We start from the raw sequence: 27,685 nt of genomic DNA, 5'->3' as shown, positions 1-27,685 counted from the left end.
GGGCACAAAAAGGGCATTACAACTGTGAAAGGGCACAGAGAGGACATAACTACTGTGAGAGGGCACAATGTGGGCATAACTACTGTGAGGGGGCACACATCTGTACAAAACTACTGTGAAGTGACAATTGTTTTTTAAAGTATTGGGGCCGGGGTGCCAGAGAAAGGACCAGCCCCGGGTGCCAAACACCCTAGGCACGCCACTGATTATGTTTATTAGACATATACCATAGGCATTCAAGTGAATGGGCCTGGGCTGCAATACCAAGTACAGCCTCTATGCAATGTACTGTGCTGTGCTTTGTGTGCTGTGAGGAGGCTGCAGCTCCAACCAGAGCGCTATCAGTGGCCAATGTGAGAATGAGAGAATTAGCGGTCTTGACAAGCTAAATGACACTAGCACATTTATAGAGGTTTTCCAGGAGTTTGATATTGATCATCTATCCTTGGAATAGGGCATCAATATGAGATTGGTGGTACTCCTGGGAGTCTAACAGCTTTATGAAGAGGCTGCAGCACTCAATGAGCACGTAGGCCTCTTCCTAGGCCAGTGACATCACGGTTGTCAGTCACATGGTGTAGGCGCAGCTCAGTCGGGTGTGCTCTGCGGCTTCCTCAAGGAGATCAATATGTAAATCCCAGGAAAACCCCTTTAAAGAACACATAAAGGTGCAAAATAAAAGATAAAATATTTATAATAATAAAAATCAGAATGGACATACACGTTAAGGTTTCTCGTTTTGCTTTTTATTATAAAAATTACATTCTAAGCTTAAAGAAGTGAAATAGTTTAAGAAATATAGAACAGTCACAAAGAAACAATGTCATCAGCCAGTGCACACTGGACAGACAGCCAACGTGGCATCCATACCACACTGAGTAAAACAATGGATCAGCCTGTCTAGAAAGCAAGACAGCCAAAGAGGAGGGCACGATATTAAAACCTGAAAACAAACTGAATCTCCGGTTTAATAAATAACATTAAATATTAAAATAACCCAAAAGATATCTAGGCAGCTGCATTGCTTTTACAGTTCCCATCACTGAATCCGTGCGGAGCCTTAGGTTTCTCCACTGACTAGCAGTATTCAAGAACTTGTAAGACACAAATTTGGATAACATGGAGGAGGGTTCATTGAAACACTGCAGAGTCGATTGCTGCAAACTTTCCAGGCACAGAGGATATTAAATCACCATGTGTTAGTTGAAGAGTAAATGTTTGCCTCTGGTCTGCCCTTACATAGTGAACAGGCTAACCAGTCTATGCGCTCGTCCGTTCTTAGCTCGGTCTGGTCATTCTTCATTTTCAGAACATCTGTCTTCATTGCTTTCATCTCCAACATAAGCATTGCCGCTGTCCTCTTCCTCATTGCCCCATTCGTCACCAAAAGTCTGTTCTTGCAGGAAAGTAAATGTAAGTGAGCGGGCAGCTGCTTGTGCTGCTAACCCTGAGGCAAAGTGTAAATCTGACGCCTGATGGATTCGAGCAAGCCTCTCCTTGATGGAGGCAGGCAGGACAGTCCTGGGTGCAGGACATGGGGGTTCAACAATCTCATTAGCACTAGCCTGTCCAGGCCTTTCCAACAGCCGAAATGTTTCGTTGTCTGCTTCCTCCTGATCATCATCAGGTACCTCTGAGGTCTCATGAATGGTGGCATCTTTATGAAAGGCTTCCACTCCATTTACCTCCCTGGTGACGTCGTCTTCAAACCTTTGCATTTTGCTTTGGGAGTCTGGATCAGAGACGGGAGGAGAGATGGGACTATCCACTATCTCAATATGTGAGAAAGGTTTAATTACGGCTTTTGGGAGAGAAAAAAAAAACAACAAAAAGAAGCAATTACTGATTTGAATACACACTGTCCATTTAATAAACTACATTAGGAGGCAGAGATGCAGTGTAATCCAATCATTGTTAAAAAGCTTTTAGCAGCACTGAACTATATTTCCTTCAAACGTATCAAAAAGTATCATTAAGACCGCTGCAAGATTACAGCCAATACTGTGCTAGATTACAGCCAATACCGCGCTAGATTACAGCCAATACCGCGCTAGATTACAGCCAGCACTGTGCAAGATTACAGCCAGCACTGTGCAAGATTACAGCCAGCACTGTGCAAGATTACAGCCAGCACTGCGCAAGATTACAGCCAGCACTGCGCAAGATTACAGCCACTACTGCGCAAGATTACAGCCACTACTGCGCAAGATTACAGCCACTACTGCGCAAGATTACAGCCACTACTGCGCAAGATTACAGCCACTACTGCGCAAGATTACAGCCACTACTGCGCAAGATTACAGCCACTACTGCGCTAGCTTACAGCCACTACTGTGCAAGATTACAGCCACTACTGTGCTAGCTTACAGCCACTACTGCGCAAGATTACAGCCACTACTGTGCAAGATTACAGCCACTACTGAGCAAGATTACAGCCACTACTGTGCAAGATTACAGCCACTACTGTGCTAGCTTACAGCCACTACTGTGCAAGATTACAGCCACTACTGTTCAAGATTACAGCCAGCACTGTAGCTCTCCTGATCCTTTTTAGCATCTACAGTATGTCTGTTGCAAGAGTAGCCTCCCCTACCTGCAATCCATTTAGAAAACAAGCTTTACATGAGCTTGGACATAGTACCCTACATTTCTAAAAAAAACTATGGGCAACAGAAAAAGAAATTCACTTATAAATAAGAAATCCTAAAGTAGAATCTTAAAGGGGTTTTCCAGGACCCCTTTCCGATCAGCTGATTGCGAAGGCGTGATGTCACGTTCTGTGGTTACATGGCCTAGGGTCCCGGGTGTCTTACCCCGACAATCAGATACTGATGACCTATCCTGAGGATATGTCATCAGTATAAAAAAAGTCAGGACCTAAAATATGCCATGCAAGGCAGTACTCACAGGAGAGGATTACCTATCATTTCTTTTCCTCAGATCTTGCGGCATGACTTTTAGCTCATCTGCACTAGGGCGGAGCTGTGACCTGTGACTACAGTTTAGCTACATGGAGTCTGAGACACATCTCCTGTTTTTTCTTTGAATCATTCTGCTGCCGTCTCCCTTCCTCTGCCTGTTCAGATGCTGTGTTTATTAACGCTGGCTATACACCAGGGATAGGGCAATATAGTCTAAAAATAAAATCTTGATTTTTTTTTTCCCCTTAACTTAAAGGGGTTGTCTCACTTCAGCAAATGGCATTTATTATGTAGAGAAAGTTAATACAAGGCACTTACTAATGTATTGTGATTGTCCATATTGCCTCCTTTGCTGGCTTGATTCATTTTTCCATCACGTTATACACTGCTCGTTTCCATGTTTGCGACCACCCTGCAATCCAGCAGAGGCTTGTACACTATAGGAAAAAGCACTAGCCTATGTGCGGTTCCACGTCACTTTTTCCTATAGTGTGCAAACATGACGACCACCACTGATGGATTGCATAGTGGTCGTTACCATGGAAAAGAGCAGTGAAAAATGTGATGGGAAAATAAATCCAGCCACCGAAGGAAGCAATATGGATAATAACATTACATTAGTAAGTGGCTTGTATTAGCTTCCTCTACATTATATATAAATGCTATTTGCTGAAGCGAGACAACCCCTTTAAGGAGAATTCTGCATTTTCTTTTTTTTTTCTATTCTCTGGCAGTCTCATAGAGAATGAGTGCTCATAGAGCAGCAGTGCTCATGCCTGAGCCCCTTTCTCTGGATTAGTGAGGATTCCATTAGTAAGACCCCCACCAATCAGTTAGGTATCCCCTAATCTTAGCATAGGCACCTTTGACCCCTAACTACTATTTTGGCATTAAGGCCACAGGAAGTAATCTTGTTTTTGTGGTGTTGCATTCAGACAGCCATACCTTTTTATTTTTCCATTGACATAGCCACTTGAGAACATTTTTGCATGATAAAATGTATTTATTGTGACACTATTTTGGAGTGCATATAATTTATTGAAGAACTTTTTTGGGTCTATAATGGAAAAAAAAACGCAATACTTTACAACATTCCCCCGTGGGCCATAAGTTAGCAGGTTAGGCTACTTTCACACCTGCGTTCGGGGCTCCGCTCGTGAGCTCCGTTTGAAGGCGCTCACAAGCGGCCCCGAACGCATCCGTCCAGCCCTAATGCATTCTGAGTGGATGCGGATCCGCTCAGGGCATCAGTCTGCCAGCGTTCAGCCTCCGCTCAGCAGGCGGACACCTGAATGCTGCTTGCAGCGTTCGGGTGTCCGCCTGGCCGTGCGGAGGCAAGCGGATCCGTCCAGACTTACAATGTAAGTCAATGGGGACGGATCCGTTTGAAGATGACACAATATGGCTCAATCTTCAAACGGATCCGTCCCCCATTGACTTTCAATGTAAAGTCTGGACGGATCCGTTCAGGCTACTTTCTCACTTAAAATTTTTTCTAAGTTATAATGCAGACGGATCCGTTCTGAACGGATACAAACGTCTGCATTATAGGAGCGGATCCGTCTGAGCAGACATCAGACGGACCTGCTCTGAGCGGCAGTGTGAAAGTAGCCTTACTTTTATTCTCCTGGTCAGCATGATTACAGTGATACCAAATATGTATGGTTTTATTAGTTCTTTACTACCTCTGCACATTGATAGCAGGAGTTTATGTCTCTGCATTCCAAAAGCCATACCGTATGCATTGGTATATCTTGGGTTACATGGGACTTGCTGATTAACATTCATTATTTTTATCAGGGAGAATGGGGAAAAAGCCATTGTTATTTTTTAAAGATTTTTCTTTACTTTGCTGACTGGGCGGTTTAAATAAAACTTACTATACTTTTATTATACGGGTGTGCATATGTGGGTTTATATTTACCACTTTTACCAAAGAAATCCGCTTTTTATAGAAAAATTGTTTCATTGTTTCTTTTACCTTTTAAATATATCACAATGCAACAGTTTCATCACTTTTACAATGCATTGATACAACTAGCATCCCAATGCAATATAGTCTATCACTGTAAGGCCGACAGACTGTCTATTAGGCTGTGCTTGTGGTCTTTGTTAGACCTCCAGCTGCCTTGGCAACGCCCTGCGATTGCGTTCGCTGTGGGTTGATGGGGACATAGGTAGCCACCTCCCTCCATCTGTCTAGATTGCTATTAACTACAACATCGGGGGGGGGGGGGGGGGGGGTTGCAGATTAAAGGGCTGGGATTGGAGTTATTTCTGATCTAGGCTGTTACTGTGGGAGCCAGACTTCAGTCAGTAGCAAGCTCCCATTGTGTTGGGGCACGGTTAATATTACATTCACGATTTTAATAAAAATGTGAATTGTGTCTTACCGCAATGTTGATTAATCAAATGAATTTGATTAGCAGCCAAATCCCTCTGAATTTAGTGGAACTAGCCAACCATCTAATATGTATGGGGGCCTCATGACTCTCCCCGGATAGTAGAGAAGGACTGAGCTGTTGGACTTCAACATGCCTGATTCTTTTGTGAGGACACATACAATCTAAGCAATGCAGGCCATGCATGTGTATGGGATGTTTGGGAGGGATAGACAATCACCCGTAAGACCAGCATAAACCACCAGCAGGAAAAAGGTAACTGTCACACATGTACTGAGGCAAATGAGCCTTAATAAAGAGAAGGTCGCTTCATTAATATTAATGTAACCACTTGCCATGAAACAACCAACTGCATAGTGGCCTTTGTAAATCCACAAACCCCAATTCACAGAGTAGCAGCGTTATTACAGGTAGTGATTTTTGTGATGCTGCAATGGGAAAACAAATCTTAGGTTCCTTCAAGCTCTGAAGACTTGGCCTGTTACATCTGAGGCAAGCTAGTGGAAAGAGCAGAAACTTGGAAAGATTCATCTTTCCATAAATTTGCATATTTTCCGCTATAAAAAAGATTGAATATAGCGGAGTATACTGCCACATTAATGTTTACTGAGCCATAATGAGCGGAGTTACTGTACAATTATAAGTTTATGCAGTTCTTTTCAGAAACGTTCAAAATTATTAAAAAAAATGATTGAACAAAACGCTAACTCTGATAGTATATAAAATATTACTTTAGTAATAAATTTGAATTAGTGGTACCAGACACTTCTGATTTTACAGAGGACTACATATTTTAGCAGGGGAAGGGGAACAATTTTTAAAGGAAACATGTCACATTGAACATGGTGTCTTGTGCTATAGTAGAATGAGCTGAGTAGACTGGGAAAGGTTTTAGTATAAGGCTTCGTTCACATCAGCGTTCAGCCTTTCCGTTCTCCTGCTCCGTTTAGGAGCAGGAGAATGGAAAGGATGGAGAAGGCACGTAACTGAGCCAAACAGAGCCTAAAGACCCCATAGACTATAATGGGGTCCGTTATGTTTCCGCTCAGAAGATGATTTTGGAGCGGAGACAAAAGTCCTGCATGCACAACTTTTGTCTCCGCTCCAAAATCATCTTCTGAGCGGAAACCTATCGGACCCCATTATAGTCTATGGGGTCCTAAGGGCTCTGTTTGGCTCAGTTATGTGCCTTCTCTGTCCTTTCCGTTCTCCTACTCCTAAACGGAGCAGGAGAACGGAAAGGCTGAACGGTGATGTGAACGAAGCCTAACTTGTATTTTATTCTTTCTATGCTTGGAAGTCCGGTGGGTGTCGTTAATAAGGACCGCACACAGGACTCACAGAACAAGGAGTCCCTGAGTCCACCTTCGAATTGGACCAGTAGTGCACATGTGAGTCCACTGCTCCGTTCACTTCTGTGGGACTCATGAAGCATACCTAAAAATTCCAAATACCAGCTAATTCAAGTCTATTAGGGGATTGCTCTAAAGACAGTTTCCTATTATTTAGAGAAAAATTGAGTAGGTTAGCAAAGCATTAGTTGTACTTAGGTGACTCGCGAAACAGGACAAACCATCATTAGCATTTGGTCATCATTTCTTCTTCACCTATAAAGGATTATTTAGAAATTATGAATTCTGCTCATTTCTGAAGATAAAAGAACATGAGAACTAGAGATGAGCGAATTTCAAGTTATGAAATTCGTTCACGCTTCGTTTACTGGTAAAAGGTGAATTGCGTTATGGATTCTGTTACCACGGACCATAACGCAATTCCATAACAGGATGCCTTTAGAGGCATTCCGTCATAATAGAAGTCTATGGGCTGCAAAACGGATCTGTCCCATTTCCGTTATGCAGGAAAGGACTCTCCTGCATAACGGAAACAGGACAGATCCGTTTTGCAGCCCATAGACTTTTATTATGACGGAATGAATAACGGAATGCCTCTAAAGGCATTCCGTTATGGAATCGCTTTATAGTACGCGGTAACGGAATCCATAACGCAATTCACCTTTTACCAGTAAACGAAGCGTGAATGAATTTCTAAATATGAAATTCGCTCATCTCTAATGAGAACCAACAGGGTAAGCAGCAGTATGACAGAGAATAACACACACCATGTTCACTAAACAGCAACTGCTTCCATTTTTGTCTTTCAGCTTCTGATGCCTTTAAGCCTAGGACAGCCTTTAGCTCCTGCAATACTCTCTTAGATTCCTCCCGTTCTCGCTTCTGCCTCTCTCTCTCCTCTGGAGAAAATAAATACACATCATCTCTGCTAAATTCGTCATCTGGAGCTATGTCTTCAACATAGGCCTCAAATTCCTGAAAGTAAAAACGGTCGTCATTTGAGTGAAGGCTATGCTTGGTGTAAGTACTGCTGATAAGAACCAGGGACTTTGCCACGTGAAGGAACGTACCAGTCCTGGGGCTCTTGGGAAGATGAAAGTGGTCATAAATTACCTGCTCCTCCGGGACTGGATCTTTATCTTCAATGCGTAGTGCAGGGGGCACATTGGGCATTAGAGGGCAATGTGAATTTTCGCAGGCTGTGTTAGTTGTATCTATAGGTGGAGGGAAGAGAAGCATTTACACATCATCTTCTGCCTACCAACAGATGGCAAGTCAGTGGGGGACTACACTGGATTCCCATGCTCCCGTGGAGGCCAGTGTAGTCACCTTCCAGAGGATACAAACAAAATGGTATACTTTACGTGTGTTGTGAAGGACAATTTGTGAATGGCATGTATAATGCATTATAGGTTTGCAAATCCCATTTATACATGAGCTAGGCAAGTAGTCCCACAGAACATGAACACTTAACAAGTTTATCGTACCTTTCTTCGCTGGAGGTTTTCGAACCATTCGCTCTACCTGGCACAAGGCCTCTTCCCAGCATGTGTTACTGGCCTGCACATGTGGTTGTATCAGCTTAAGCTTTTCTTCCAGTATAAGCGAAGCTTCAGGTGTCATGCCTTGTGATTCCTTGAGGGCAGTAAGTTTTTCTAGCTCATCCTCAAGTATAATTACCCTAGGCAAAGACGAGATGGTGATTAAAATGTGTACTTCTATGTGTGGCTTTTCGATTATCTGCTAGCAAGGTACAGTTAGGCTACAAGGCCTCATGCACACAATCATATTTTTGGTCCACGTCCACACTATCCTGTAGATACAATGCGGCTCTGGCTGATTCTGTTTGTTGTATACTAGAAGGGAGCTAATGCACAGCAGCAATGGCTGCCAAATGCAGCTTAAGTGTTGCTACGTCTAGCACTTGCCGTTACAGACTTACTCATTGAGTAGTGCCTTCAGGTGTAGCTGCAGACTGCGGACAGCTCCATGAAGGCAGTTCAGCTCTCCCGTCTCTCTCTTCTTCTTTACGGGGTGGTCAGAACCAGACTGATGTTGTGTTTCAAAGTAACGGTAAAATTCATAGCTGCGCTTCAGTTCTGCTAAACAGGCAGCTCGAGTATGAGGTAGATCCTGTGCCACATCACACCAGATGTAGTGTGGGAGCATCTCGGGGCCAGTAAGTGGACCACTGCATGCATTCTCAGGAGAAAGAAGTAGGGCTAGGCGTCGAAAGAACTCCGAACTCTGTCCTATCCAAAGCTGGAACAGAACCTGTCAAAAGACAGCAAAGCATACTCCGCTTTTTTCATATTATGTATAAAGAATTAAAAAAAAGGTGTAAAATAAAAAAAGTGCACAATGGATGGTTTTGTTTGCTAGATCTGTGAAAATATCATATACTTCTTTACCTTTCCAGTATATTTAGATTCATTAACTTGCACCAATCCTGACATCTGTGTTTTAGTAAATAATTGTATTCTACAAGAAATAATTCTGGAAAATCATTTCTAAGTCTACTTTCACACTGGCGTTTTGGCTTTCCGTTTGTGAGATCCGTTCAGGGCTCTCACAAGCGGTCCAAAACGGATCAGTTTTGCCCTAATGCATTCTAAATGGAAAAGGATCCGCTCAGAATGCATCAGTTTGCCTCCGATCAGTCTCCATTCTCTGGAGGCGGACACCAAAATGTTGCCTGCAGCGTTCTGTTGTCCGCTTGACGAAACTTAGCCAAACGGATCCGTCCCCATTGACTTACATTGTGTGTCAGGACAGATCCGTCCCCATTGACTTACATTGTGTGTGTCCGTTTGGCTAAGTTTCGTCAAGCGGACAACAAAACGCTGCAGGCAATAGAAAACGGATCAGTCTCCCGTTGACTTTAAATGGAGTTCATGACGGATCCGTCTTGGCTATGTTACAGATAATACAAACTGATCCGTTCATGACGGATGCATGCGGTTTTTTATTGTAACAGATCCTTTTTTGCAGATCCATGACAGATCCGCCCAAAACGCAAGTGTGAAAGTAGCCTAAGGGTGGGTTTAATGCCTCCATTTGATGTATACGTTAGAAAAAAAAAAAAGAGATACAAAAATGCAGCACACCATGTTCTTGTATTTTGCAGAGTTCGGTGGAAAAAAAACCTGATCCTTTTTTTTTTTACTCTATGGTGAACGGATGCCACTGTATGGCATCAGTCTGAGGCATCCGTTTAATGCATACATTTTTTGTATACGTTAGGCTGGGTTCACATCACATTTTTGCCATCGTCTTAGAACTCTGTGATGTGCTGTTCCTCTGTTTATACAAATTCCTTATACAAATTTATGAATAAATTAACCCCTTCAAGCGACAGCCAGTTTGGACCAAATGTCGGAGCCCCATTTTTTAAATCTGACATGTGTCAGTTTATCTGGTAATAACTTTGGAACACTTATTTATCCAAGCCATTCTGAGAACGTTTTCTCGTGACACATTGTACTTCATGTTAGTGGTGAATTGGAGTTGATACGTTTTACCTTTATGCATAAAAAAATCTAAAATTGGCTGAAAATTTGGAAAAATTCGCTATTTTCAAAATTAGAATTTCTCTGCTTTTAAGACGGATAGTGATACTTCATAAAATTGTTTTTACTTTACATTCCCCATATGTCTACTTTATGTTAGCATCATTTTGTAAATGTCATTTAATTTTTTCAGGAAGTTAGAAGGCTTACAAGTTTAGAAGCAAATTTTATGAAAATTTCCAAAACCCACTTTTTTAAGGACCAGTTCAGTTATTGAGTCACTTTGTGAGACTTTCATAGTAGAAAACCCCCATAAATGACCCAATTTTAGAAACTACATCCCTCAAGGACCCAATTTTAGAAACGACATCCCTCAAGTTATTCAAAACAGATTTTACAAAATGTATTAACTAGGGATGTCCCAATACCGATACCAGTATCGGGACCTATACCAGACATTTGCACGAGTACTTGTACTCGTGCAAATGTCCCCGATACCACTGCCGATACCTGTGCGCCGCTTCTAAATGTGTCTGTGTCCGTCCGCGGCCTGCCCCTGCATCTCGCACAGCAAAAACCTCTTCTTCTTGCTCCCAGTCTCCGCCCTCGCCCTGATTACCAGCGGCCTCCGCTGTCCCCGGCTCCTCGCATGTTTAAGACTCCGCCCACAGCCATCCGACGTGACCAGTTCTGCATGTGGTGTTAAGAGGTTGTCTGGAAAGAGACTTTTCCCGCGGCTGCTCTGAGTCACACTTTCCGCAGCGGCCGCCACCGTCCCCGGCATCTCCCCCCATGTTCCCGATGACTCCACCCACAGACATCTGATCTCCGAATCGGAGCACAGGAGCAAGCCAGCCACGGGAAAAGCCTCCGGCCTCCTCAAACAGAGTTCGCCTGCCAGTAGTTTTAAAAGTTATAGGAACCGACCCTACTAAGTGTATAAAGCTTAGTTAGAAGATTATAACCAGCCCAAGTGGTCACAGACAGAAAGAAATAAAGGTGTTGTGTCTGTCTTCTATGGCCCTGGTCCTTCCCTTCCTGCCTGCAAGCTGCACATTGATCTCTAAAAGCAGGCATTAGTGCAAGAAGAAATATACATTACTGTATGATGGCCACAAGACTATTATACTGAGGGGGGGGCTTCAAAAATTGTTGTCCTGACTCCTTACAGTATGTCTCCTTGTGGCCCCCATACAGTCTCCTTGTGGCTGCCCCATACAGTATAACGTCTCCTTGTGGCTGCCCCCATACAGTATAACGTCTCCTTGTGGCTGCCCCCATACAGTATAACGTCCCCTTGTGGCTGCCCCCATACAGTGTAACGTCTCCTTGTGGCTGCCCCCATACAGTGTAACGTCTCCTTGTGGCTGCCCCCATACAGTATAACCTCTCCTTGTGGCTGCCCCATACAGTGTAACGTCTCCTTGTGGCTGCCCCCATACAGTGTAACGTCTCCTTGTGGCTGCCCCCATACAGTGTAACGTCTCCTTGTGGCTGCCCCCATACAGTGTAACGTCTCCTTGTGGCTGCCCCCATACAGTGTAACGTCTCCTTGTGGCTGCCCCCATACAGTGTAACGTCTCCTTGTGGCTGCCCCATACAGTATAACGTCCCTTTGTGGCTGCCCCCATACAGTATAACGTCTCCTTGTGGCTGCCCCCATACAGTATAACGTCTCCTTGTGGCTGCCCCATACAGTATAACGTCTCCTTGTGGCTGCCCCCATACAGTATAACATCTCCTTGTGGCCCCCATACAGTATAACGTCTCTTTGTGGCCCCCATACAGTATAATGTCTCTTTGTAGCCCCCATTCAGTGTAATGTCTCCTAACTCTCCTTGGAACCTCAAGTGTTTTTTTTAATTCATGTTGCCCATGTTTTTGGGCCTTTTGGTTGGTCAGTGGTCACAAAATACATGTGTGTGTATTTTATTGTTAAAATTGGTATCGGTAATTGGTATCGGTGAGTACTTAAATAAAAGTATCGGTACTCGTACTCAGTCTTAAAAAAATGGTATCGGGACATCCCTAGTATTAACCCTTTAGGTGTTCCACAAGAATTAAAGCAAATAGGAGGGGAAATTTTAAAATTTAATTTTTTTTGTTCAGATTTTCTATTTGAATTACATTTTCCTCTGACATTTGAAGAGAACCTGAGGTACCCCTAGAAAGAAAACCCCAAAAAGTGACCACATTTTGGAAACTACACTCCTCAAGGAATAAATCTAGAGGTGAAGTGAATGCTTTGACCCAACAAGTGTTTCATAAAATTTAGAAACACATGGCTGTAAAAATTAAAAATTAACTTTTATTTCCAATATAAAGTTGCTTTAGCCCCAAATTTTTCATTTTCACAAGGTGTAACAGGAGAAAATGCATCCCACAATATGTTATACATTTTTTCCAGAACACAGGAACACCCTATATGTGGTCATAAACCGCTGTTTGGAGGCACGGCAGCATTCAGAAGGGAAGGAACAGCATCTGGATTTTCTAACATGTAATTTGCTGAAATTAGTTTAGGGCCCATAACATTTTTATTTTTTTCACCAATGTAGCTGTGTGAGGGCTTGTTTTTTGTGGTACGGGCTGTAGTTTTTATTGGTATCCTTTTTGTTTGCATATGTCTTTTTGATCACTTTTTATACCATTTTATGTGAGGTGAAGTGGGCAGATATGGCAATTCTGTCATTGTTTTAAACTTTTATGGGGTTCCTCCTGCGGTAAATATTGTAGGATTATTTTATGCTGTGGGTTGATACGGTTATGGTGATACCAAATTTAGTTTTTTTTTTTTATGTTTTACTACTTTTTCAGCATAAAATCCCTTTTGTGTTAAAAATAAATGATATTTTGCATCACCATATACTAAAATCCCAAACATTTTTATTTTTTCACCAGTGTAGCTGTATGTTTGTATTGGTATCATTTTTGGGTTGATATGTCTTTTTGATCACTTGTTATTATTTATTTTTGGTGGTGAGGTAACAAAAACAGCAATTCCGTCATTGTTTTTTACATAAATTTTTTACGACGTTCACCGCGCGGGGTTAGTAACATACTTTTATAGATCAGATCGTTACGGACGCGGCGATACCAATCGTGTAGTTTTTTATTTTTTCATTTTTTAATGACTTACAAATAAACGGATACGAGAAAAGCCAATTTATTTTACTTTTTTTTTTTTTACACTAACTTTTTTTTTTATCAAGACCTATTTGGATATCGAAGATCCAGTGGGCCTGATCACTATACAGTGCATTTCAATAGTCATCTATTGCAATGCACTGTATAGTCAGTGCTTGTTCACACGACCGTGCTGTGCTTTGCGGTCCCCAAATTGCGGATCCGTAAAACACGGATGCCGCCCGTGTGCCTTCTGCAATTTGCGGAATGGAACGGACAGCCCTTTATAGAAATGCCTATTCTTATCCGCAAAATGGAATGAAGCAACGGATGCGGACAGCACACAGAGTGCTGTCCGCATATTTTGCGGCCCCATTGAAGTGAATGGCTCCACACCCGAGCTGCCAAAAATGCGGCTCAGATGCGTGGTCGTGTGAATGAGCCCAAAGGCTGATCAGACCCTCAGGGTCTGATCAGTCTAAGGTACATGGCAGCCCGACGCCTTTGTAAGGCTACTGACCGAGGCATCTATGGGGTTAAACGGCCATCACACCAAGACTCACTGCAGGGGACATCATGGGGGGAGGGGGACAATGGCTCAATCTGGGGGCATATGGGGGGGGGGGGGGCAATGGCACAATCTGGGGACATATGGGAGGCAGCACATGAATGAGGGGCACGGCGGCACACAGTAGGTCTTGCCTGATCTCAGGCTGTGATCTCCAGAGTGAAGATCACAGCCTGAAACCGGTATTTTAACACTAAAGCGCTCCGATTGGTTAGTCTGCAGAGACTAACCAATCGGAGTACTTGACGGCAAGGGACCACTCTGGTCCCTTCCCGGGTGGGTCTGCTCTCGGGGAGAGCGGTGACTCCGGGGCTGTGACACTTTATAGTGTCACAGCCCCAGTAAGCAGATTGGACATGACTGTAAGTCCAAATGCAGTAAGTCACTTGGATGTACAATTACGAGTTAGAGGTGTTTCTCTACACAGCCTGGCACTGTCCAATCAGTACTGCCAGTGTCAGACTGTGTAAGGACAAATGGTAACACCCAGTTGTCAATTTATTCATACATTTCTAAGAGGAATAAAAATTGGATTTTTTTTTTAGGGGGGCGGAATAAAAATATTTACAAAAATAGATGTGTCAGTAGAACTGGTCCTCTTTAAGATCCAAGCGTAGACCAAGCAGTCCTACATAATTAAAGGGGTTCTGCACTTTCATTTAACTGTTGATCTATCCTCTGGATAGATCATCAGCTTCTGATCGGCGGGGGTCCGACACCCGGGACCTCCGCTGATCAGCTGTTTGAGAAGGCAGCGGCGCTCCTTCTCACTGTTTACCGCCGGCCCACTGACGTCACGACTAGTATCAACTAGCGTGGGCGGGGGTAAGCTCTGTTCACTTGAATGGAGCTTAGCCGCGCCCACACTAGTTGATACTAGTCGTGACGTCAGTGGGCCGGCGGTAAACAGTGAGTAGGCCTTCTCAAACACCTGATCGGCGGGGGTCCCGGGGTGTCAGACCCCCACCGATCAGAAGCTGATGATCTATCCAGAGGATAGATCATCAGTTAAATGAAAGGGCAGAACCCCTTTAATGAGCCTGACCCCATATGATGTCAAGAGTCCTTACTTTATACAGTTTTTTTTCTAGGTCATTTAAAACATTTCCATCACCATTAACATACTAAAAGAGGGTTTCTAGGTTTTGTCTACATAAAGCTTACCTTAAAGGGGTTTTCTCACTTCAGTAAATGGCATTTATCATGTAGATAAAGGTAATTCAAGCCACTTACTAATGTATTGTTATTATCCATATTGCCTCTTTTGCTGGCTGGATTTCTTTTTCCATCACATTATACACTGCTCGTTTCCATGGTTATGACCACCCTGCAATCCAGCAGCTGTGGTTGTGCTTGCACAATATAGTAAAATCCGCTGGCCTATTTGCACTCTCATGGTCCAGACTACCAGAGAAGTCGGCGACCTCCCATACACTTAGCCACTGCTGCTGGACTGCAGAGTGGTGATAACCCCTAGATATGAACCGTGTATAATGTAATGGAAAAATTAATCCAGCCAGCGGAGGAAGCAATATGGACAATCACAATACATTAGTAAGTGCCTTGTATTAACTTTCGCTACATGATAAATGCCATTTATTGCTACTCCCTAATATAATTTTAGGAACCTTTATCCTTCTCCTACTCATCAAAAAGTTGTAAAGTTTGGCGACATGCCCTGCTTTTTGGGGGGTTTCCAAAAAGGGGAAAAGAAGGACAGGGAGTGGGTGGCACGAGGCTGGCACATTTATTATAACCTGCATCAGGAAACTGGCCTTCATCCTCTGGATGTAAAAGGTAGTGGCCTACATTTACTAATTAAATTGTGGCCTAAATTGAACCAAATATGGTAATATATGGCATACCTAGGCTTGGAGAAATTATCTACGCCTAGCCCAACAAGGGCAAAGTGGGCATGACCTAATAATGCAGAATTTTGCATCAAATTGTGCCACAAGTCTGGCAAAAAAAATAAAGTAAACCATTAGTTGATATGAAGTTAGACAAAAATATATGCACCAGATTTCTCATCCAGCCTGAGCCCCTGTGATCGGTCCTGTGCAGGGACACCGCCATCTATAGGATTAGTAAATCCGCTCCAATGCTTCCACTTACTAAAGAAATAGATTTTAACCATTGAAACACAAAGGATATTAGAAAGCTGTAGAACATTTCATTATACAATAAACAAACGTAAGTTACAGAAAACTGGAGAAAAATGGATTGAAGAGCAGACAGACAATTACCAGACACTTTATTCTGGCAGAGCTGCACAGCAGGCAATGTAGAAACGCGCTGGGGGAAAACATAAGCTTCCAATAACAAGTAAGAAAAGCACATCGTAATTACATAAAATCACAAGTAAATACCGAATAGCGGTTACCTTCAAAGCAGGGAGGCTGAAGCCGTCTGTCAGATTGTGGGCTTCCTCCTCAGAAACCTGCTCTTCACTTAAGCCCAGGCCTAAGTCTTTCAAGGGAACAACGCAGATGTAGTTAGTCACATTGTCTATCTCCGAGTTTAAGGGATAAGTTTAGTCACAGTTAAGAAAAACTAAAACCAGTGAATAAGATGAGATACAAGTATAACATTTACATATCACCAAGACAGGACTTCCCCATGTCTGACAAGAGAGAAAAAGCAACATGGATGGAGAGATAGGGGTCCTTATACCACTGGACATGGCGATTACCCCATCCCTGTCCCCATTGGAGCAGGACTGGTCATGCAGTTTGTGATCTTTTTGTATAAGGCCACTTTCACATTTGCACTTTCCCTTTTCGCTATTGAGATCCCTCATAGAATCTGAATAGCAGGGAAAAACACTTCAGTTTTGTCCCCATTCATTGTCAATGGGGACAAAACGGAACTGAATGAATTCCGTTTGGTTGCGTCCCCATCGTGGACAGAATAACACTGCAAGCGTAGTGCGGAGCAAGACGGCTCCGTCATGACTCACAATGTAAGTCAATGGGGACGGATCTGTTTTCTCGGAAACGGATCCGTCCCCCATTGACTTTCAATGGAGTTCATGACGGATCCGTCTTGGCTATGTTACAGATAATACAACCGGATCCGTTCATAACGGATGCAGACGGTTGTATTATCGTGACGGATCCAGCAAAAACGCTAGTGTGAAAGTAGCCTTACATGAAAGGTCAGTCTGTATAGGGGTGGCTTTATTGTCTATGAGTTTACGTATTCAAGAACCTTCCTTGAGTCATGACAAATGGCTGCAGAATAGTGAAAACCATGAAATCCAATCTTATGTTAGCAGTAAAAGGAGTTACATTAAGAATCTCCTCCATTCCAGAACTGCTGCTCCACCACTGCAGCGATGACATGCCGTATAACGTACATTGCTGCTGCAGCCAATGAGTGGCCTCAGTGGTATACGGCACAACACCATGGAGGCCAGTGATTGGCTGCAGCAGACAGGCATGTGACTGCTGCAGTCAGAACAAAGCCTGGTGGAGAGAACAGAGCGGCTGTGCTGGGGGGGGAAAAAAAAACGGAAACCCCTTTAGACACTGTGAAAATGAAAATGTAACACCTTTCCAATATACTGTGTGCATTTAATTCCTCACCATTTGCTGGCTATTAGTTAGCTGTCAGTGAATGAAAACACTGAGCCACATATACCTAGTCCTGCTCTCAGCAGAGAAGTGGATTCAGCTGTATTCGGTCCAGAAAATGGTCCGAGGCCTACATACACGATGATCAGAATCACAGATCTTCTGGTTACGTGCATGGCTATCTTCGAGAAGAACTCGTCTATCCCTTTTATATAAAATATCCAACCATTTAAGAAAAGGATATCTCTTCAGCATGTACAACGTAGCAAGCCTCGAAACTCTGAAGTTAGTTCTGACCGTCTTGTACACAGCTTTGCGCAAACCAAGGAGGTGCTGGTTAGCGTGTTGTCCAACCTTATCATATGGGCAAGCAGCACTGACCCTGTCAAGCAAACTTGAAAAGTAAAATGTGATACATCTGTACAGATGTCCCAAACCACATACGCCACATACAATAACACAGACAAGTCACGACTTTTACTAGAACTAGTCCTCACCGGGCTATCATCCACTATTAGAATCTTGCTATAGGCATCATTCTTTTCAGAATAAAATGTAAGACTCTCAGCGCTATTATTTGCATATAAGCAGCAAAGGCCGAGATGTTTTCTTCCGGCTGCTCTGCGTTATTATTACACAGCAAAAACAGTAATACTTTTAAAATTTCACTGGGCACAAATCTATATTTCTCATGACGTGCTGCAAGCATCTATGTATAGGAAAGTAATTTTCTTTACAGCGTTTAAGCTATTAGTTGAATCCTTAACAGGGTTTTTAGGTAATTAAAGGGGTTGTACACTTTCTGGTTATTGATGACCAATGTGTTTGTAAGATTATTATATGGTACGGACTAATATAGCCTTTGTTGAAATTCTATGTCATTTTCTATAGTTCATAAATTCTGCCCCCTTGTTTGCCAAGTCTGTTGCTCTGTGCACACAGAGGTCCAGTCCAGAAGATGGCTTCTGATGGAGGGTCATGTGACAAGGCAAATCACCTCCATGAGATGTCTCCTCCGTGCATATACTCTAGACTGGAGGAGGCCGAGTGATGTGTTTGGTCACATGACCCTCCATCAGCAGCCATCTTATGGACACGACCTCTACGTGCAAATCACAGAAGATTTGCCCAACAAGGGGACATGGCTTATGAGCATACCAGAATATCAACAAAGGCTATATTAGTAAGTGCCATATAGTCATCTTACAGACACATAGGTCAACAGTAGCCAGAAGGTGGCCAACTCCTTTGAGATTTTTTACCAAGTGCCCACAGCCTGCCCTCTGAAACAGAAGATTCATAGAACATCACAAGGAGTGAAATGCCCAGCACAAAATGCAGATTCTTGATGAAATACGTATAAATTTACTTCAATCTTCATAAAATCCATAATACAAAAACAGGAACCCAGTCAGGTATACGCATTTGCGATAGCTAAATCCTTATTCATGATCTGATTGCTACGTACCTGCTCCAAGTCGCCTACATCTTCTGGTTCCCACACTGGTTTCTTCCGGCGGTGCACTAGCATGGTCACATGTACCTCTCCAGCGGCGATGTGGCCACAATCAACATGTCACCACTGAAGCCAATCATTGGCTGCAGTGAAGCATGTGACCATGCCCATGCACTGCCAGAAGAAAACTGTGTGGGGACCGGAAGATGGAGACAGCAGGGGCAGTGCAGAGGATCAGAGTGGTGTGGAGCAGGCAAGTATGAATCTTCTGTTTTAGGTAGTAAGCTGCAGGCATGTGCTAAAAATCTTAGTTACCATCAAAAAAAACGTTTAATTGCAGCTTCTATGAATTAAATTGTTCAGATAAGGCAACCACGTTAAAGGGAACCTGTCATCAACTTTATGCTACCCATACTAAAGGCAGAATAAAGTAGAGACCGGTGAGTTGATTTCAGCGGTCTGTCATTTATAAGTAAAAAGTAAGTGGTTGCCGAGAACCAACATCACAATCATTGCAGACTGGGCCTGGAAAAGAGTCTCGGCCACCTGAGAAGAGTCCTGGTTATTCATGAATTCCTGCTCTCCCGCCCCACCTGCTGATGACTGACAGGCTTCTACCTAGTTTTCTCTCTTTCTATCTAGGAGAGAACTGCCAATCATCAGCAGATGGGTGAGACAGCAGGAGATTATCAATAACCAGGACTCTTCTCAGGTAGATTTGACTCTTTTCAAGGCCCGGGCTGCAATGATTATGATGCCGGTTCTCGGCAACCACTTACTTGTAGCTCATGAGTGACACACCGCTGAAATCAGCATTTCTGTCACTATTTTATGCCGCCCTCAGTGAGTTCAGCATAAAGTTAATGACAGGTTCCCTTTAAGATCAGAATCTACATTTTGTTATCAAAGCGGAGATTAAAGAAGTCTGTTCCCTTCAAAATAGGTTTCAACATATACGTAGCTCTGAAAAATAACCATACCTTTCTTGTGGAAAACCCATCTTTTAATTCCGAGAAAAACTTATTTTTATTTTTATACAAGTACGTTTTTCAGTGCATCATGGGTGGGGCCATTGTGTTTGGTGCACCACTGCTCCACCCTAATGCCTTCCATCCCATCTTAACTGACATTCATTTAAATGGTCACTAACTTTGCATAAATCAATAGTACAAGTGACCATAAGAAACTTTGTAATATGTATAGAAATATATGAGAAATGTCTAGTTCTCATGTTGTCAGCTGTTTACCTCTCCTCCGTCCTGTCTTGCTAATTGCTTTTCACTTTGAAAAATGTCTTAATTCTGTCCAGGATGGATCAGCTCTGCTGAAGTATCATATTACACAGGTCAATACAAGTCTACGGAGAGGGAGGCGTGAGCAGGAGCTGAGTGAGACACACACACAGAGACTGCTGCAGCTAAATAGGAAGGTTATAGCTCAGCACAAACGCGGTCCTTTATCAAACTGGTGTAAAGTAGAACTAGCTTAGTTGCCCATAGCAACCAATCAGATTCCACCTTTCATTTTTGACGGCTCCTTTGGAAAATGAAAGGTGGAATCTGATTGGTTGCTATGGGCAAATAAGCCAGTTCTACTTTACACCAGTTTGATAAATGACCCAAAAAGTGCTTTATTCACAACCGTATAGGTCAGTACTTCTCTGTAATGTCCTCCTTGATCCTAGGGCTGATTCTGAGTAAGAGAAGGTTAGGAAGCATATTCTCCTCTACTTTCTGTGTGCAGTAGATAGTCTAGAATCTGGGAGAACTGCAAACTAGACATGCAGTTTGCATAGGGGAAAACTGCTAAAGAGTGCCAGGTACAAGTCATATATTTTCCATAAATAGTGTTATTCCGCATATACATACTGTACTATTAACAAAAACTTTATTGAAAAGTCAAGTATGCGTTAAGATTTCACAGCCAGAAGTAATGGCGCAGAGAAAGACAGGTGCACTGAACGGATTAGAGGTTTGGATTTTCATAAGAAAGCTATGTTTCAGGGCACCTACCCAACACGGAAGGTTTGTTTACTTTGAAACAGATTTTGGAGATTAAAGACTTCCTTTAAATGACACATTTTATTTTAATCATCAAATTCAGTAACTACTCAGCAAGTCATGCACATACGATACAATATTTATTCAAGAAGTCTGAAAGCGAAGCTCCATCTTTGATTTCAAAGTCATCAAATATACCCCAGAATGTATGCAATTTAGTGTCATTGCCTTCTTGCCATTTTCACAGGCATTCTTGAATTTTTACTGTAGTGTATATAAAAGTGACTGGAAACCATCAGTAAGCAGGATAGCTGCTGACAGATGTGTTATTCTGTGTTTATATTCAGTATTTGTAACGTAAGGCTTTGACATATGCTGGTTCTCCTATTTGGACTTGGCTCCAACAGCCACTGTACAAAAACAGCTGAGCAGAGGATGCTGCAGAAAGTCTTATGTAACTGAACTTTTATACTATATGTTTTTACCATTACAGTATAATGCTATAGTGCACACTGAACTATTAAAGGGGTTGTCCCAAAAACAATATTCTACAGTTTTCAAACCAGCACCTGGATCTGAATACTTTTGTAATTGCATGTAATTAAAAATGTATTCTAGCTACTGAGTTATTTAATGAAATCTATCTGTATAGCGCCACCTGCTGTTTGCTCTTTTTCTAATTTCTCTGTCCTGCTCACTGAGACAGAGGCAAATGCTCAGTTCCATCCTTTAACAGCCACCAGCTGCAGCAGAAAGGACACACCCCTGAGAAAAGGACATGTCCCCTAAGCAGACAGCTTGATCTAAATCTAGCAGAGCAATGAATGGGAGATCTCTGGATCCATGTGAGGTCCAGGGCTGGTTCTGGCTTTGTTAGAGGTTGCCATGTACTAGATTATTTATATTATTCATGGGATAACCCCTTTAAGTAAAGAACTGAAAACACTTACAGGGTAAATCCTCGAGAGATGACTTCCGTCTCCTGAATCAAACGCAGGGATTTTCTCACAAGGTTGGTAAAGGCTCGGCTATTAGCTACAGTCATTTCCAACTGGTCACAGTATTTCTTCAGTTTGACCTGTAGCCTGGCAGCGCTCCATGTTCTCAGCGCACGCTGGACGGCAAAAGCGGCAAAGAAAAGAAGGCTGGGCCCCCAAATGAACAAGGATGGAAAGTGCCAAGATCTTAGTGCAGCCATGGCACTGAGAAACGCAAACACTACAGACATCTCCCTGCAGGATGAAAGGAAACAGTCCTCAGCATACTAATAGTGTAACCGAGACCCATACTAAATGACCATATAATGTGCATATTAACGCTATGATAGTCATCATCGGGCAGTAGCTATTCCTCTTGACTCCCACATACACCTACATGCAGTGGCCTACATAGAGAAGTAAGGGCCCCATTGCAAGGATCAAACCAGGCCCCCCACACAGGAGAGAAGGGTTTTCTGCCTTAACCCTTTTCAATGACCCTTGGGACATTTTTTCACTGCCTCATTTGCTAAAAGTTGTTCCCTTAGAGGGTAGAGTCCTGACCAAGTTTTCACCTCCAGTAGGAGATAATCCCAACTAAGACTGGGCCTCCTCTTGCCCTGGGCCCCATAGCAGTCGCATGGTCTGCCGCTATGGTAGTTACGCCCCTGCCTACATGCTCAGCCCAGCCAAGTGTGCATGTGTACTGAACGGAGAAAGGGGAGTAAGCTACTGCCAGACAGCTCTGGTGGAGGCTTATCTGCTAGGAGAACAAAAACATTTGGGGTTGATATTCAACATGCCCATCCCCCACCACATCATCTGTCGGGGAGAGCTGACATAAACTAATACACATTACTTTCACACTTGCGTTGTTCTTTTCCGGCATAGAGTTCCGTCACAGGGGCTCTATACCGGAAAAGAACTGATCGGGTATGTCCCCATGCATTCTGAATGGAGAGTAATCCGTTCAGTTTGCATCAGGATGTCTTCAGTTCAGTCGTTTTGACTGATCAGGCAAAAGAGAAAACCGTAGCATGCTACGGTTTTATCTCCGGCTAAAAAAACTGAAGACTTGCCTGAATGCCGGATCAGGCATTTTTTCCCATAGGAATGTATTAGTGCCGGATCCGACATTCAGAATACCGGAATGCCGGATCCGTCCTTCCGGTATGCGCATGCGCAGACTGAAAAAAAGGTGAAAAAATAAATGCCGGATCCGTTTTTGCCGGATGACACCGGAAAGACGGATCCGGCATTTCAATGCATTTTTTCGACTGGTCAGGCATTTTTAAGACTGATCAGGATCCTGATCAGTCTTACTAATGCCATCAGTTAGCATACATTTTGCCTGATCCGGCAGGCAGTTCCGGCGACGGAACTGATTGCCGGATCTCTCTGCCGCAAGTGTAAAAGTAGCCTTAAGTTGGCAGGTTTGGCGGAATTTTCTTTATGCCCTGTTGATTTGCATTCAGGCAAGTATGATCTATGCACCAGGGTCAGTACAGTAATCAGATGTAGTAAAAACAGGAGCTCAGCTAATATGCCATGCCTATGGACTATTTCCAATAGTACCCTGGAGGACTGCATTGTCCTTGTAATAAACCCAGAATCCAAATGAAGAAAAAAGAAGAATCAACAAAACGTTAGGTGTCTTTGTTATTGGCTCTTGTTTTATCAGATATCACAATCGTAGACTATTAAAAATAAACTAGAAAAGCAGTACATTGTTCTCTCAGGCTGCAGCCATGTCTTCACTCCCCCTCTGATGCTAGTGCATGCATGGATGTCACATTTGCCTGGGCAGACAGTAAGAAATCCTTCCTGCCTATGTAGACAAACTTTACATTCAGGCACCTGGGCAGCACTTTCTGTATTGTCACTTCCCTGGTACTGTCTAGTATCCCTGCACACACACAGCTGCTAAGTTTAGTATTTCCCAGCCCTTTCATCGTGATCCGAGTGTCCAATGTAGTGTAAGCATCGCCACTTTCTCAAACTTCCTGCGTGACTGTGAGGTCATGTTAGCGCACATATACTGATAACAGCCAGTCTCCAGCCAAAGATGGAGAGTCAGGGAGGACTGAGGGGCTTGTCTGTCTGATTGCAGGAAATCTCCTAAAACTGCTTTATGTAGCAGTTTGAAGATGTCCAAGCAGAAAGAGGTAAGGACAAACTTTCCTTAGAAGGTTACGCTTTTGTTCTTGTTCTTCAAGGTTTAGCGTCCATTTAAATGGTAGTGAACGAGCGCCAGTCAACTTGCTATATCATCGGGTAGAGTCTAAGCCTGTGTCAATGGGCCCAGTGACAGACTGTTATCTCTGGAAGTGAGGAATAAAAGGTTCCTACTGAATACACTGCCAGCGGAGATCATCAGAAGACGAGGAACTGACAGAAAAATATACTGGACAAACTTTTAACTGATATCATTTCAAGGACAAAATGGTAGGACTAGCTTTCAATTCATTAAAACCACTTGCGGGACTATACCAAATATTAGGTGTTGCTAGGGAGAATAGAGATGGAAGATGTCGTTTCTGTTGATTCTGGGTCTGACCAGCAGACAGGATCCCCGGGTCAAGCAACTCAATCAGCTCCACATCCTCCTGTATCAGGACTTCCTGCAGCAGGATTGCACGCAGGCTATCACGTCGGAAGCCAATATCCTAAGAGGGTGGGGAAGAGAAAAACAAGTGAATATTAACCCTTTTAGATGAATGTGTCTTGCAATAATTGAGGCAATAATGACAACCTATAGCCTTGTACTTGACTACCAAAATGGCTACTTGATAGAATTACACCTTCTGGACATTCTATGGTAGGGTTAGGTTGTGCCATTATTGCTGTAACATTAAAGGGAGTCTCCTCCGGCCAGCCCTGTATCCTCGTGGTGTCATTCTCTCCTGTAGCCAAAATCCAGCGCCTGCACAGTACACTCTCCACTGTGGGCAGAGGCATAGTGATATGCAGTGCGTACGAGGTGATGCACGCAGGCGCCAGATATCGGCTGCAGGAAAGAATGATGCTACAGGGATGCAGGGCTGGCCAGAGGATACATAGGGGAGGAGGTAAGCGCGCGTAAGGCTGGGGGGGGAGCAGGGCACTTGCAGAAAATGCCCCGCTGGGCACTTGCGATGGCTCATTTGTATATCTTTAAAACTTTGTTTTTGGTGCTTTGCAGATTCTCACAAACTAAACAAAGGTGAACTCAGTGTCACGTATTTGTGTCCCACAGGGCTATGTAATCCATTTAACACATGTCAAGAAGGTGACAGACTCCCTTTAAAGGGGTTCTCCGGGATTTTCATATTGATATCCTATCCTCAGGACAGGTCATCAATATGAGATTAGCGGATGTCTGACTCCTGTCATCGCCACCAATCAACCGTGGCGCTTGAATGGGACTGAGCCTCGCCTAGGCCATGTGACATGACGTCTCTGGCCTAGGATAAGGCCCTACTCACGGAGCGCAGCAGCCTCTTTATAGAGCGGATCAGGGGGCCCAGGAGTCAGACCCCTACAAATCTCATACTGATGATCCATCCTGAGGATAGACCGCCAATATAAAAATCCCAGGGAACCTCTTTAAAACACATTAGGCAGCTGTGAAGTGGTTAAAGGCTACTGACACTTATGCGGGCAATTTAAAAAAAAAAATGTTTCTACTTATTTTGGGCTAAAAATCATTTTTCAGTTGGCCTTTCTCCAAGCCACAGTCTGCAGAGGAAAAACTGGTGAAACATTTTTTTTTATATATATCTTTTTATTTAATTTTCAGGAAAGGGAAAGAAAAAAAATAAAATAAACTTACAACAAACTCTTAAAGGGGTTGTCCGGGTTCAGAGCTGAACCGGGAAATACCCTTATTTTCACCCAGACAGCCCACCTGAGGCTAGCATCGGAGCATCTCATGCTCCGATGTGCTCCCTTGCCCTGTGCTAGATCGCGCAGGGCACGGGCTCTTTTGTTTTCAATAATACACGGCTGGGCGGAAACTTCCACCCGGCAGTGTGTTCGGTGACGTCACCGGCTCTTATGGGCAAGCTTTAGCCCTGATCTAACCGTTTTACTGGCTAGGGCAGCGCTAAATCCCACCCATCAGTGCCGGTGACGTCACCGGGCTTCATGGCAGCCCCATGGAGAGCCCCGGTACGTCACCGGATCTCCAAAAAATGCCTTTGCCCTGCGCGATTTAGCACAGGGCAAAGGAGAGCATCGGACCATGAACTGCTCCAACGCTCAAGTCAGAGGGGCTGCCGGGGTGAAAATGGAGGTATGTCCGGGTTCAGCTCTGAACCCGGACAACCCCTTTAAGGTAACACTGCATCTACAATCACACCAGCACAGTTAGTCCTTTACACTCAGTTCACACCTGAGCGTTTTACAGCGCGTTCCTACGCGCTGTAAAACGCACAGCAAGGAGAAACCAATGCTTCCCTATGGGAATGGTTCTCACCTGGGCGTTTTACAGCGCGTACGATCGCGCTGTAAAACGCCCGACGCTCAAACAAGTACTTGAGCGTTTTTTTGGGCGTTTGTCGCGCGTTCCCGTACATAGACTTTCGGGAACGTGCGACAATGTGTGTTCGCTTGTCTCTGTATGAGCGCTTGTAAACGCCCGTACAATCGCGCATACAGAGCGCTCCTTTCAGAACGCTCAGGTGTGAACCCGGGGTTAGTCTTCTCTGAGCAGAGTCACTGTAGAGGGTAAGATTAACATAGGATATTATTTCCAAGGATAGAAAAATGGAATCCACATCTCAGTATGAAATAGAAAGTGCTTAGTTAAATTACTCAAACACACAACCACACATGCTCCCCCACGGGACAGACAAGAAATCTACTCAGTTAGGCTCCATTCAGACGTCCGTAGTGCATTGCGGATCCGCAATACACCCGGCCGGCACCCCCATAGAAATGCCCATTCTTGTCCGCAATTGCAGACAAGAATAGGACATGCTCTATTTTCTTGCGGAGCTGCGGACCGGAAGATCGGGGCCGCGCTCCAGAAATGCGGAGAGCACATAGTGTGCTCTCCGCATCGATTTCGTCCCCATAGAGAACGAATGGGTACGCACCCGTTCCGCACAATTGCAGAACGGATGCGGACCACACTTGCGGACGTGTGAATGGAGCCTTAAGGTAATACTGTTTGAGCGTTGATCCAAAGATCCCATATTTTGAGGAAACGGTCAGGGATTCCCCTGTGTTCATAAACAAACTTGTATAACCCCAAATCAGAATTAACCAGTTGTATCCAATGTTGTTTTGTGGGTAGTTTGGGGCTCTTCAGAAGTATAGTTTTTCTTACATGATATAAAAGCAATCTGTATAATCGCTTACCATATTTAGTGGGGATAACATCATTAACCAATCCCAAAAGACTCGTCTTTGGCGTGCAAACTGCCGGAAAGCCAATTTTAGTATTTATGTATGTATGCACCTCTGACCAAAAGTTCCAAATAAAAAGGCACTGCCACGCCATATGAAAGAAATTACCACTCTCATATCCACAACAGGTACATTGGGGTGTGGTCTATTTATGCATCTTAAATAATCTACCAGGTGTATAGTACACCCTATGAAACCATTTCAGATGTATAAGTTGGTCTCTGGCACTGACAACTGTGGATCTCCATGTGTGACTCAGTTCATTCACATGATAGGCCTCCAAATCTATCACATCATGTAAGATTTATCAATTATAGAGAGTCTTGTTCTGCCATGAGTGCTGCATACAAAGTGGACACTGGCACTTGGTCAGTTGAGCTCTTCTTACTACTGCTTCTACGGATTCCA

At 43.6% G+C, this 27,685-nt stretch overlaps 1 protein-coding gene across 7 annotated transcripts in view; it reads right to left on the bottom strand.

Moving 5' to 3' along the window:
• Positions 1-720: 720 nt before the first annotated feature.
• The window catches only part of VEZT (vezatin, adherens junctions transmembrane protein), a 62,847-nt gene continuing 35,882 nt past the window's right edge, over positions 721-27,685 (bottom strand). For 4 of the 7 annotated variants that reach the window (XM_040408933.1, XM_040408924.1, XM_040408943.1 and 1 more), the window contains 9 exons: positions 24,377-24,552; positions 21,860-22,141; positions 17,698-17,847; positions 16,262-16,409; positions 8,618-8,949; positions 8,163-8,356; positions 7,789-7,889; positions 7,443-7,650; positions 721-1,801 (listed from right to left, as the gene is read on the bottom strand). In XM_040408933.1, coding sequence (XP_040264867.1) covers positions 1,293-1,801; positions 7,443-7,650; positions 7,789-7,889; positions 8,163-8,356; positions 8,618-8,949; positions 16,262-16,409; positions 17,698-17,847; positions 21,860-22,141; positions 24,377-24,552 — 2,100 coding nt within the window. In that variant the 3' untranslated portion in view covers positions 721-1,292. Of the gene's footprint in view, positions 1,802-2,617; positions 2,651-6,896; positions 6,931-7,442; positions 7,651-7,788; positions 7,890-8,162; positions 8,357-8,617; positions 8,950-16,261; positions 16,410-17,697; positions 17,848-21,859; positions 22,142-24,376; positions 24,553-27,685 lie in introns of those variants that run through there. The other 3 variants (XM_040408951.1, XM_040408929.1, XM_040408957.1) reach the window with 3 other exon arrangements.

Source organism: Bufo bufo, chromosome 1 (assembly GCF_905171765.1).
Source record: "Bufo bufo chromosome 1, aBufBuf1.1, whole genome shotgun sequence".
In the NCBI taxonomy this organism is placed as follows: Eukaryota; Metazoa; Chordata; class Amphibia; order Anura; family Bufonidae; genus Bufo; species Bufo bufo.
This window is presented reverse-complemented; position numbering and strand designations above follow the sequence as displayed.